The sequence below is a fragment of the Physella acuta genome, unplaced genomic scaffold (assembly GCF_028476545.2).
Source record: "Physella acuta isolate Inbredline_101_S28 unplaced genomic scaffold, ASM2847654v3 ptg001138l, whole genome shotgun sequence".
In the NCBI taxonomy this organism is placed as follows: domain Eukaryota; kingdom Metazoa; phylum Mollusca; class Gastropoda; family Physidae; genus Physella; species Physella acuta.
The window spans coordinates 449,808-463,635 of record NW_026732655.1 but is presented as its reverse complement, the minus strand read 5'-3'; the positions used below and the strand labels follow the sequence as shown (position 1 = coordinate 463,635).

The 13,828-nt window shown below is 33.8% G+C and overlaps 1 protein-coding gene across 1 annotated transcript; it reads left to right on the top strand.

Annotated features, from left to right (window-relative positions):
• The first annotated feature begins 1,034 nt into the window (after positions 1 to 1,034).
• LOC131956232 (uncharacterized) lies at positions 1,035 to 7,174 on the top strand. Its single transcript, XM_059320649.1, has 4 exons — positions 1,035 to 1,307; positions 1,592 to 2,711; positions 5,567 to 5,691; positions 6,412 to 7,174. Exons 1-4 carry the CDS (start codon positions 1,154 to 1,156, stop codon positions 7,104 to 7,106), a joined length of 2,094 nt encoding a protein of 697 aa, XP_059176632.1. The 5' UTR covers positions 1,035 to 1,153; the 3' UTR covers positions 7,107 to 7,174.
• The last annotated feature ends 6,654 nt before the right edge of the window (positions 7,175 to 13,828 follow it).

Here is a 13,828-nt window from a genome sequence, read left to right as displayed (position 1 = left end):
TGGCGCCCCCCCCCCCCCTAACGTCGGCGCCCGGGGACATATGTCCCCCCCGCGCGCCCCCCCCCCCCCCCCCCCCCCCCCCCCGCTACGCCACTACTAGAACGACCGAATTTCGAATTGTAAACATTCTCGTGAACCACAGCTCACCAAACTTGTAGGGTGATCGCTTCTATTGAGTTATCTCCCCTTCTATTATTGAATATAGTAATCTATCCAGTGATTTAATTTTGTTATCTCCATTTAGTTTAGAAACAGTTTAACTACTTTTAATGACTTATTATTTGAAATTCCAATTAAATTGAAAAAAAAAGACCTTTATTGTCATCGAAGTGGAACGTATCTGGAAAGTTTGAACGAAATCGCTGCATTAGGATTGGGTCAAAATTGAGTTACAGGATTTGCCAAACAAACAAACAAACAAGCAAACAAAAAACGTTGCGAACAATTTAAAAAGTTTAAAAAGTAGTAAGCTTTTTATTGTAAAAAAATGTAAAATGAGAAAAACAGCCAAAAGTAACAAAAGTTGGGAACAAATTCTGTTTAACTTGTAAATCAAGCTTTCCAATGATGCAAAATACAAAATGATGACAGATATTAAACTTTTCGCGGTGGGCGTGTAAGATTGGAAAAGAACATGATAGCTTTTTAAACACATTAATTATTGTCTCATGAAATTTTTCATTTTCTTAATACAAAAGTGGAAAAAATATCCAAAAGTGCAAAAAAAAAACATTATAACGAAAAAAAATTAAGATTTTCGTGAATTTTTTGCTGCGCAAATCTCCTTAATGGCGGAGAAGGATTGAGAAAATCAAATTACAAAAAACAATCACCGCTCATGTTATCCAACAACACGACCCGAGTTTGACCTAGCCATTTACTGATGTTTTCACCAGCGGATAAATCAATTGTTCGGACAATCATGTGATTATTGAACGAGAAATCAATATATTAAATTTTAAACTCGACTCATTAAAAATCACATTATAAAACTCAAGGTTTTCTTAGGCTTAATGTGTACATCGATTCGTTGTTTTAGCTCGCGAGGCCTTGCAATGTAGATGGTAATTGTGTCGGGTTTATAATCAGACACAGCGACTGAGGTAAATGTACAGATGGTCTAGGCACGTCTTGACACAAGATTGACACGAAGATGAAGACAAGACGTTGTCAAAAACCTGGGAAGCTTGTCTGTTTCTTGAGTCTGGTCTGTGTGTTGGTTGTTTTCATGATCGTAGCGAGTTCTTTTAATTATGGATATGTTCCTACATTAGGAGGAGTTTCGTTGGAACTGAGCTTAAGTACAAGTGGGTAGACTAATTCATTTTTTATTAGCATATTTAAAATATATACAATGTTAAGAAAAACTATTCGTTAATGTAGTACTATAATTTATTCAACCTATATGTATTTACAATTTAAAAAAACCCACTTTATTACTGAAGTTATTTTAGATTATATTGCCTGTAAAATATTTTTTGATCAGAAACATATTGATTACGTTTGAGTTATTGCAATGATCGGTTAGTTCTAAAATAAAGTATGCCTGTCGTTAGATAACAACAACATGACAATTATATCTTGTCCACAGCGGGTGATAGGTTTCATACCGTGAGAGAATATTTGGCTTCTGAAAAACTCATGCATTCGGTCAGCGAAGACAGAACAATGGGTGATGAAACAGACTCACCACAAGGTGATGACACATCTGATGGGGACACATCTGATGGTGACACATCTGATGGTGATACATCTGATGGTGACACATCTGATGGTGACGCACCTGAAGATAATGCTATTGAAACACATGACCGTGAAATACCTGAAGATGATGTAACTGACACACCAAAGAGTGGTGAGACAGACACAGTTCAGGATAACGACACATTAGATGGTGATAACACACCTGAATTTGATGTAACAGACACACCTGGAGATGATGACACACCTGGCGATGATGATACACCTAGAAATGGTTACACACGTGAAGATGATGTAACAGACACAGCTGTAGACGATAACACACCAGGGGATAATGACGAACCTGGGGATAATGACACACCTGGAGATAGTGACACACCTGGAGATAATGACACACATGGAGATGAAGACACACCTGAAGATGATGACACAATTGGAGATAATGACGCACCTGGAGATTATACCACACCTGGAGATAAGGACACACCTGGAGATGAAGACACACCTGGAGATGAAAACACACCTGAAGATGATGACACACCTGGAGATGAAGACACACCTGAAGATGATGACACACCTGTAGATGATGACACACCTGAGAGTGACGACGCACCAGACAAAGATATAACGGACACACGTCTAATTAACCACAAAATACCTAATGACCTCTTCACCTCTCCATTCATCGTTTACACCGACGCCCGATTCGCATCTACCACCACCTACAACACCTCTAGCCTCAACATGAGTTTAGACTTGTACATGCGCAGTCAGACAGGAAATAAAAGCTACAGCCCCAACCCTTTATCCCGTAATGCAAAATTCGTCGTTAAAGACACGGGTTCGAATCCTGTCCGTGCCAGGACCTTTTCTGTCGTGATGTCGTGTGAAAATACAACCAAGCCATGTTTTCAAGTCTTATTTTACAATCACGCGACTTGCTGGTCTAAGTCATGTAGCTTCACATATGACTGGAAAAATGCTGATGTTCTGGTGATTACAGGCAACAAGTAAGTTGGACTGTCATCATATTCTATTGTTTACATAGGGAACAAGAATGTTTAGATTTCTCTTTTCTACATTTTACATAGGCAACAATAATCTTCGAAATTTTGATACTTTCTATTGGAACAATCGGCGATTAAATTAGAAAATAACAGCAGGCAATCTTTTGCCTCTAAGTTTTTTTTTTTTTTTTTGAGGAAACAATAATTCAAATATATCATACGTTTTAATGTGATCTTTTCATGCTAAGGAAAAACATTTTAATAAACTACTAGAATACCCGTCATCCGTTGGATAAATGGGTTTCGGGGGTCATCCATCAAAAAACATCACGTCTGTCACTCAGAGGCATAACGACCCTTCCCGGTGCCCGGGGACAAACTTTTCGATTTGAACCCCCCCCCCGCAAGATTTCGATTTGCAACCCCCCCCCCCCCCCTCAAACTTTTGATGTGCACCCCCTTCACTCAAACTTTCGATTTGCACCCCCCTCAACCTTTCAATTTATTTTTCCAAAACATTTTGGCGCCCCAACATATGTCCCCCCCCCCGCCTTCCCTTCCCCCCCCCCTGCCTCCCCTCCCCCTCCCGCCCCCCCCCCCCCTCCTCGCTACGCTACTGCAGTGTCACTTATCGTCACAAAAAACAGACCCCACATTCAAAAATATGTTTTTTATCTTTTAAAAACACCGAAAACACCGATTTCGGACTATCCCTTCATATACTGACGTCACATGTGACCTACTCAACTCTACTTCACCTGCCCAGTGTCCCGCCAAGTCTCAGACAACATGTTTTTATCGTTTAAAAAACGATTCCAGCCGAGCATGTCTCTGACCACACTATCCTTTCATATGCTTAGGACAAAGAAACAGATGAACTCTACTTCACCTGCCCTGTATCCTGCCAAGTTCAGATAGGCAACTTTATCATTCACATCTAAAAAAAAAGTTGAAAAAAAAATATCATTGACATATTGGTCTAGAACCTGTGCCACCCGCATGAGAGCCGGCTACACTACCAACTTAGCTATTTACTCGTGACGTCACAAATGAATTTTTATACTATACTTTGTGTCTCCTTATGCAACTTGATTTACGCGCATAGATTTAGATCTAAGTCTAGTAGTAGTAACTTTCAAATTAAATTTTATCTTAAATTAGCCAAACAAAGATTTATATAAAATAATTAAGGCCTGAAATAGATTCTAGATGTATTAAGGCCTGAAATAGATTCTAGATGTAGAATTTACATTAAGTCTAGATCTAGAATTTACATTGAGTCTAGTGACCTAGATCTAGGCTAGATTCATAACTTTCCTTCGACAGCAGATCTTTAGATCTAGAGAAATTTATTGTAAAACTAAATGAAAAAAGACAGTTGAAAATTGATATAAGTGTTGGAACGTAATAAATACAGCAAACGGACGTTGTGTTAAAGTTATGACCGACAGAAAATTAGATTTAGAACGCGTTAAACTTGTGAATGGGAACACAATTTTCTTCGATAGACGCCGCCATTTTATTGTACTAAAGAGTAAACAAAAAACTGTGACGTCACGGTCCCGCCGAGTGTAGTGGTCGTTCTAAACTTTAAAAAAAAAATAGGGTTACTCTACGTATGAATAAATCAATAAATTAATTAACGTCTTTAAATAAATGTGTGATTAACAGTCTGTCTGCATTAAAAAATTATTCTCTACCTACATACTATTTTACAGTTCTCCAGATATAGTAGAACATATCACAATACTCGATCGGACAAACAAACAAAAAAATAAATATTCAAACATGTAAACAAACTTGACTTTTAGTAGTATTAGATTAGATAGATAAATATTTCAAAATTTTGTGCAAGAAAAAAACAATTTTACAGTGAATGAACACATGATCACTACAGTACTTTTTAAAATGTACCTAACACAAACTAATTTGCAAATAGTAAAGGGAAAAAAATATAACTCTAGATTTTAAAAGTAAATCGATATCTATATAATCGTTTCCATTGATACAACTGTGTTGGTACATGGTATATAAATGAACACGAGATTGAGTCGAGTAATGAAGATAACTTGATCACAGTGCTATCAAATAAAATGCATGCACTACCACGCATATTAAAGACAAATTGAACTATTTTTCTTGCTATAGTTTTGTTTAAAATAACTTCTCTGCAAAATCTTAACTATCTTAATATTGAGAAAAGAAGGTCAATCATTGTCAGTTTGACATTGATCACAGCTCAGGTAGGCGTGTAACAGGTATAGATACATGCAGGTGTATCGACCACAACTTATCGATTGATGAATGAACGAACGTGAGAAATAAACGTCAAGACCAACACGAGCATTTTAGGATTGATAAAAACACGATATGTGAGAGTCCTTGTTGTTGTTAGAATTATGGGGACAAATTGTATGGACGCATTATATATATATATATATATATATATATATATATATATATATATATATATATATATATATATATATATATATATATATATATATATATATGACTGCATCAGTCAAAAGTAATGAACAATATTCGTTTTCAATTCCAATTTAAGATGTAATTTTTTTTTTATTTCAAAGATAATAAAGATACTCTATTATAAACAAATAAGAGTACATTATACTTAACTTATCTGCGTTTATTATTAACACAGATTACCAAGTTATTATTGATTTTTTAACTTTTAAACCTTTTTCGATCAGTCACATCTGTTAGTTTAATTTATGGTTTATTTTTTATAAAATCGAGCTTAAAAACAAACACTAGAGTACAAATGTTCTTGTCTATCAATTAATAAATCTAGCTACTGTAATACATAACTATCGCCACTGCCTGTAACTTGACAGAATCATCGATGAGAAATCAATCCCAGAGTTCACCCGCCCAGCAGGACAGAGGTGGGTCATGAAGACGATAGAAGCTCCATGTCGGGCCAGGGACTTTGAGGCTCTGAACTTTACACGACTTAGAGGTGGGTTTGTTGGTTCTGAACTTTACATGTCTTAGAGTGGGTTGGTTGGTTCTAAACATTACACGACTTAGAGATGGGTTGGTTGGTTCTAAACATTAAACGTCGTAGAGGTGGGTTTGTTAGCTCTTAGTGGTGGGTTTGTTAGCCCCAAACTTTACACGTCTTTAAAGGTGGGTTTGTTTGCCCTAAACTTGAGACAAAATTAAAGGTGGGGTTGTTAGCCCTAAATTTAACACTTCTTAGAGATGAGTTGTTAGTCAATCAAACGGTTAATGTTTTGTAATTGTTACGAAGTAATCCTTTGCAAGATCTTTAACACATGATTAGATACAATACTATGAGCATTGAAATTATTTAAAATAAATTAACTTTTCACCTTATATTTTTTGCAATAGTTAAACTTGGAATTAAAATTAAATTGGTCATTTTGGTTAAAAAGCGCACAAGTTAATTTACGTAAGAAATACATCTGTGAACATTAAATTCAACAATGGTCTTTACTCTGCCGGTTGTTTAATCTGCTGTGAATGTCAAATGTAAATGAGACTCTCTTTCTTCTATATAAAAAACAACTGTTTTTGATTAATGGATATTAAGATTTGCTGCAATCTCAGTTTACAAAATAAATACTGTTGTCATGTAGTAATGAACAATACAAAAAATCTTAACTAACACTATTTTATACGAAACTTACAACTTCTATTATTTTCTCTAAACTAGGTCAGTTCAACTGGACCATGACCTTCCGCCTAGACTCAGACATCCCCCAGCTTTACGGGACGCTCGAAAGACTTTACGACGTCCCCAAGAAAAACTACGACCAAATTTACTCGTCTAAAACCTTCCAGGCCGCCTGGTTCGTCAGCCATTGCTACGCTCAAAGTATGCGAGGTGTGTACGTAGAACGTATGAGATCAGTTCTTGACGTCCACATCTTTGGTGAGTGTGGTGACGGCAACCATACTTGCCAGGAGGGAACTAACAGACGTCATGCAGACAGTGACGTCTGCCTGCCCATGCTTTCCCGCTCTTATTTTTTCTACCTGGCTTTCGAGAATTCGATATGTAAAGATTACGTCACGGAGAAATTTTTCAAACTTTTCTACGACGTTGACGTCATACCGGTCGTCCGAGGCGGAGCAGACTACAAAAGTTTTTTCCCGCCCAAAACTTTTGTCGACGCGGCGGACTTTGATTCCCCGGAAGAGCTGGCCGTGTATTTGCGGAAGTTGTCGCAAGACAAACAGCTGTACCTGCAGATGCTGGAAGAAAAAAACAAATACCGGACCGTGCCGGAGGTGCCGTGGATGTGCAACTTGTGCCGGAAGATGATGCAAGACTCTAGTGTACAGTGGTACCCGGATATCTGGAGTTGGTACGTGCAAGACCAGTGCCACAACCCTAAGACCGTCTAGTGTAGTGGTTAGGGGTATTTGGACTTCGAATGTGCAAGAAGAGTTCCAAAATCCTGTCATGTGTTTAATCATTGTGTCATTCGTTTCTTCTGTATATAAGACAGTTATTATAGTAACATCTTTAAAAAGCTTATAATCTTCATACCATTAAAATAATGTATTATGGAAGTTGTTTTAGTCTAGAGATATTTTTTACAAAATATGAAAGATCATTTTAAAAGATTTATTGTCTATTCACTCAATTAACATACAACAAAAAGAAAGCAATTATTAGCTACTGTTTAATTTTTTTTTTTAGGTAATTATTAATCACCAACCACTTGTATTTGAATGATGAAGTTAGTTAGAATTAGCCAAATATCTAAAACATAATAGTTAGAATCAGCCATATATATATATATATATATATATATATATATATATATATATATATATATATATATATATATATATATATATATAAACATAATTCATTAATTAGAAACATGTTAATGACCTCATTCGAAAAAATTTAATTTTTTTTTCAATCACAAAAATACATAAATAAAGATTTTAAAAAATAGTAAGGACTCTTTATATTTTGGATACATTATTTGAAAATGGTAACTGCTTATGATTTTTTAACAATGGTCACGTGTTCTGTTTCTAAGAAATAAACAGCTTTTACAAGGGGAAGCAAATCGTAAATGAAAGCTATTTAAAAAAAAAAACACAATTCAATACTGTATTTTATTTATAAAATATTTTAGTTAACATATGTTTTCTACAGCAGTCTACTAAACTGCTTGAAAGTATAGTGTATAAAAATGACAGTTTCATCAAAGCAGCATAAAAGATCAAAGTCTAAACCATGACAGAAAGCGTTTTTGTCAAACATTATGTATACAACAATTAAGACCTATAAAAATATTCAATGTACTAATAAGTTACATAAGGTTACAAATAAAATTTTAAAAAATTACAGGAAGCAATTCAATGCGATTATAAAATGCTACGTAAAGCAAAAACAGAATTTTAAAAAGGTACAACGATTTAAATATTTTTAGAAATTTGCCTCCAGCTACAATTATTATTAAGCAAAAACCTGTTAATATGCTACATTAAAATAAGTTTGCATCTCATTAAAGTTAAAAATGTATTAATTAATGTTTTGTCACTAATGTCTTTATCAATTGACTAATTCTAAAACACATATTTAAGTAATAAATTGTATCCAAAAACCTATCATTACAACACCTGAAGATAAGAGTGAAGCTAAAATATCGAACATGATTTTTTTTGCATTGGAAACGTGTCATAAGCCCTTGGGTTTTGGACAGTTATTTGTTAGTAAAACAAAACTGAATATTGTATATATTTATATATATATATATATATATATATATATATATATATATATATATATATATATATATATATATATATATATATATATAAATGATAACTTTTTATTCAGAAAACATTTGGGTAGGGAACTGTTTACAGAAGAACGATGTTAATAACAATCTTTTTTTAATTTCTCTTTGATGTTTTAACTGGCAAAATTCCTGAATATCTATAGAAAAAACTATAGCTTTTCAAATATGACACATATGATAAAAGTAGTATTAATCATATCACTCTACATCGTTGTTGCAACAAACAAGTTGTATTCAAACTGCATGACTTACATTAAATATTTAGTGACATTTTATTGGTCAAGTATTGAAAGAATTTCTATTCTGAATTAAGTGACATGTTTCATATCAGTAAAGTGAACAATCTATTCAGCTACAGACGCTTATGTAATAGCATTGGTTTGATACTTTGACGAACAAAATATATTCGAATATGTTTTAAATTGGATCCTCATTTTTGTAAATACAACATGAAATGAATACAATTTATATAAGCAATATAAATAGTTTAAGTAAATACCAGTCTAAATCCTAATTAAAAGCTATTAATATAATGCCAGCTTTATGATTTAGACTAATTATAAAAATGCTATGTTAAGTTAAATACATAGAAACGTAAAATATTGATCAATCGTGATAAAAAGGTAACCTAAATATAATGGGCACATAAAGTATAAAATCCAATTGGAAAAAATAATTACATCTAGTTTTTAAGATGTAATGCTAGAAACAGCAACACGTAGTTAAAAAAGTATTAGAAAAAATGTATAGAGGTGATCCAAACAGAGATGATGAAAATACAAATTGAATATTTAGAATATGCAATGAACATTTTTTTTAAACATTATAATTTAAGAAAACTAGTACATCAAATTATTAAAAAAAAAAGTAGATTCTTTATGATTGCTCTTTCTATTTCATTCGTTTATGTTCTGTCGGCCATACTCATGCATGACATAAATTACTTGCTTTAAAGCTTAAGCCAAACAGAAGGATAAAATCTCTAAACTATAATACATTGCATCATAATAGCGTCAATTTACGCATTTAAATTTGTAAACATCATTCATAAACACCAGCTCACCTGACCGATCGAATTATCTCCCCTTCTGATTATTCCTCAATTTTAATTACATGACCCACTGTGTCGAAAAATTGATACGTTCTTGTGTTGTCTTAAGAGATACACTCACCTCATGTAGAAATGGGTATGATTGAGTTATGGGATGTAACTACAAAGTGACTGACCGACTAGTGGACAGACAATATGGGTTGTGTTGTGTGTCAATTTGTCTCTCAGTGAATTTATATTCATCTTGTATTAGCTCAATATGGCCCATATCTACATGAGTGATTTATTTCAAACTTGCAGGTAAGTGTATCTCTGAAGATAACACAAACGCTGTGAGCTAAGTGAATTTTATGTTTGCCACTGTAGAGTTAAAAAGTACAAATAATTTGAAGAAGTTTAATGGTATTCAGACGCAACGAAATCGCAAGTGTAAGACTAGTTATCCTTACTTTAACACAAACTTCACTTTGACAAAAATTTAATTCATAAGTTCCTTGAACTATTGGAGGTTTACCAAAATTTGTTTTAGTTGTTGATCTATAAATAAAATACAACTATATAAATAACACATTTTAATAATACCAATAAACTAGATAGATGCAATATTTAGTATTAAAAATATATTTTGTTTTTGCAATTTATTTTGTGTTACAAGTTGTATCGATTTTTAAACTATCAATCGCTTGGCGCAAAGATAAATTAGATATTTTCCCTAAAACAGATTTTAATTTCGTAATTACATCGTTTCGTTTCGCCTTTCTATCTTGAGCCAGTGTGACATGTTGAGTCACAAATTTGACTACATGCTCTCTTTTAAACGTGTACACGTTGGCCGCAAGGGGGCAGTCTGTATCACGGACCTCTTCAATGTTGGTGTAGGACTGGAATTTGTACTCTCCAACTTCACCCTGTGGCTCATGGTTTAGCCAGTTAAACATGGCCCATAATGAGCTTTCTTTAAAATCAGCATAACTATGAACAATATTGTAAACCTTAGTTAAAATAAAATCTGACGTTTTATTTAGAAATGCCTGAGTTGTACAAAATCTTTCAAAATCTTCTGCTATTAAGCTGGATAATTTATTGCAAACAGATTTGGATCCAATTGTTATAGCATTATCATGTAAAAATAAATAATTCTGTTTAGACAAATTTCTTTCTATGTATTCTTCACACATTTGTGACAACAGCGGAACTTTTAGGTAGCAGCAAGCAAACCAAATATCGATCATTTCCATCTCATTTATCGCCAGACTTCCTGTCGTTATCGCTTTCAGAACTTTCCCGAAAATGTGTGGCTTAATTCCATTTATCACAACCCTAGAATCCGAATTCAGCTCTTGTCGAGCAACATCGTTGTCGATAAATGACTGCATTGCTTTAAACTCCATTGGGTCTGAACTTACTGACTGCCGAATCAATTCAGTACAAGCGCTCACATTAGATGCTGTTTTTCTTTCTTTGGAATCTTTGCTTAGTGCTTCACGAAAAAACTCAGAAATTGCACAAAGCTGAATTTTTGTTGCTTTGAACTCTTGACCTTCAACGATTATGGTGCAGTCGTAAAGATTATTCACACTCACATAATCGTTTATTGCTTGTAAAAAGGTGCTTGCCTCAATCTCCATATTTAGTTTTAATGCTGTAATGTTTGGGGGGGGGGGGGGGAAAGGTAACTGAGAAATTTATAAATGAGCTAAAAGACATTATAACATACATAAATTATGAAGAATTTCTTTTTGTAGTTTTTATGTGCTAAACTATGTTAAGCTAGCGTTAACCCCTCTGGATTAAAGAGAATAAATGTGTGCCTAAGAATCCTTACCATAACAGAATTTTCCAGAAAAACACACAAATGGAAAAATACGCTGAAGTACAAGAAATTAATACTACACATAATAATAACTATACAAATCATAAGATAGTAAGCGGTACATATTCGTCACTGGTCGCTTCTATTTAATTATTTCCAAGAGCGCCTTATATTTATTTTCTAAGCTCTGTATAATGGCCACTGCAGTTTTTAATATTGCTATCTCAGAAAGTAACGAACATTTACGCACGCTTTTTTTCAAGAGAGTCAGCCTTCTCACCCCTCCCCCCGTACTATTCTTATTCATATTGTTTGCAGTTCTATAAATTTAGTCATTGAAGTTTAGCTTTATTTTCCATGTCAGCTTAATATCTTATTCGTAAACATTCCATGGTCTTTCAACACTGCAACTATGGCATTGCTTCACTGGTGCCGTGCATATGTGTATCATGCCCTTCCTCTTTAAGATCTCTAGCTGACCAGTCACAAGTATAGGCCATATTAACAGAATCCTACTTAGTGCCTGGTTCTGGGCGTACTTAGAGTTTACGAAATAAAAAACACGAAAGTGAGTTTTTGCAGCACTGAATTGTGTTATGTATTTGTTATTAAAAACGACTCAACAGTAAAAAAATTACATTTTCGTTAATTTTTTTTTTAAAACATGAATGACCGTGACCCTCTTATCCTTAGAGAAAAGAGGATTTACCCTCTGTCAATAATCGAATGGTAAGTTATCCCTTACTTTACCACCAGACGAATTACACCTGTTAATTAAAAAAAAATTGAACCTGATGATCTGGGAGCAATTGAAGAAGAATTCACCTGTTTTTGTAACTTCGGCATATGAACGGATAGTGCAATCAGCACTATGCCCAGCTGTCCTTACTTTCCCTAACGTAAGTAAGGTACCCATTAAAACTGGGTTAAGTCAGAGACATTCTATTGACTTGAACCCAGATTCGAACTCGAGGCAAAAAGCAATAATAAAGCTTATACTAACAAAAGGTTATGGCTATATATTCCGGGCGCAAAGTATTCTCTCTGTGTGTGTGTGTGTGTGTGTGTGTGTGTGTGTGTGTGTGTGTGTGTGTGTGTGTGTGTGTGTGTGTGTGTGTGTGTGACTATTTGGTAAAAAAAAATAAATGGCCATTGTTTTCTTTAAAATAACATCGGCTAACTCCCTGAAATTCCAAAACAGCAATCTATTTATCTTAGAAAATAATTAAACAACCCCTACAAAGGCTGCCTTGCTAATTTTTCTGCACCTGTGTCTAACTTTGGCGATTTAATAAAGCTTTATGTTCGAAATTGTTAATTTAATAGCTAAAACTACACTTACGACATTTCTAACATTTTTTTTATAACGAGTTAAGCTAAAAAACAAAAACATGAAGAGCTTACTTTTCAAGCCAATCTAGTTGTGGACAATGTGTGTACTACACAAATATGCTACTTGATATGTGTAATTAATGCTGGCTTTATCTAGGCCAATCTGAAATTGAAACTAAAATATTAATCTGATGAGAAATGTCTATTATACATTTCTGATATGGTTGATTACGTAATGAATACGTAAGGCACGCTGTGTAAAAATATCTTAGTTTTTGTTTTGTTTGATCAACATTGTACAGCGGAGATATTAATGATCATGGTAATATATGATATTACCACTGATATTAAAACTAAAACCAATAAAAATATAGATTAGTTTGTATTGGTTTGCGACTATCTACGTATATAACCAACTAAGATAATATATTATATCATAAAAATATTACAAAATTACAAATTAACATCAGCCCATTTTGCAAGACTGACTTACATAAATTATAGTCCTCTTTTAAAACTTTGTGATTCCTAAATATGGCTTTTAATTGCGTAACAAAATGTATTACTCGTAATTTATGCGAAAAAATATTAAAGATGCTTTTTTTAGTGTTTGTGTATGTGTGTGTGGTTATGATGTAAAGACAGTAACGTGGTAAAGTTTATTGTAGATGTATCTATGTGTGTAGGAAGTATTCCATTGCTCGAATTATAACATTTTTGAATTGTTAAAAATTACACCGTTGAGCACAATAAAAGTCATCTGAAATACATAGATAGATGCATACATTCATACATATACACACAGACACACACAGACACACACAGACACACAGACACACAGACACACACACACACATATATATATATATATATATATATATATATATATATATATATATGCGTAACGTAGGCCACTTATTGGAATAGAACAAATTCCTGGAAAACGAAAGTGAAACTTAAACAGCGTTGCATAATTTATATTAAGTCCGAAGTTCTCTTACACGGCGTTTACACTTGCGATATGTATACTATAGACCTACATTTCTAAAAGATAAAAACCACCACCCACCGCTATACATGTCCTGATAAAATTAACTTATTGCGAAGA

Excerpts from the sequence above, each read along its gene's own strand:
- LOC131956232 (XM_059320649.1), top strand. The coding sequence starts at position 1,154 with ATGAAGACAAGACGTTGTCAAAAACCTGGGAAGCTTGTCTGTTTCTTG. Across the intron at positions 2,712-5,566 it reads CTGGTGATTACAGGCAACAA|AATCATCGATGAGAAATCAA; the intron begins GTAAGTTGGACT and ends GTAACTTGACAG. Across the intron at positions 5,692-6,411 it reads GAACTTTACACGACTTAGAG|GTCAGTTCAACTGGACCATG; the intron begins GTGGGTTTGTTG and ends TCTCTAAACTAG.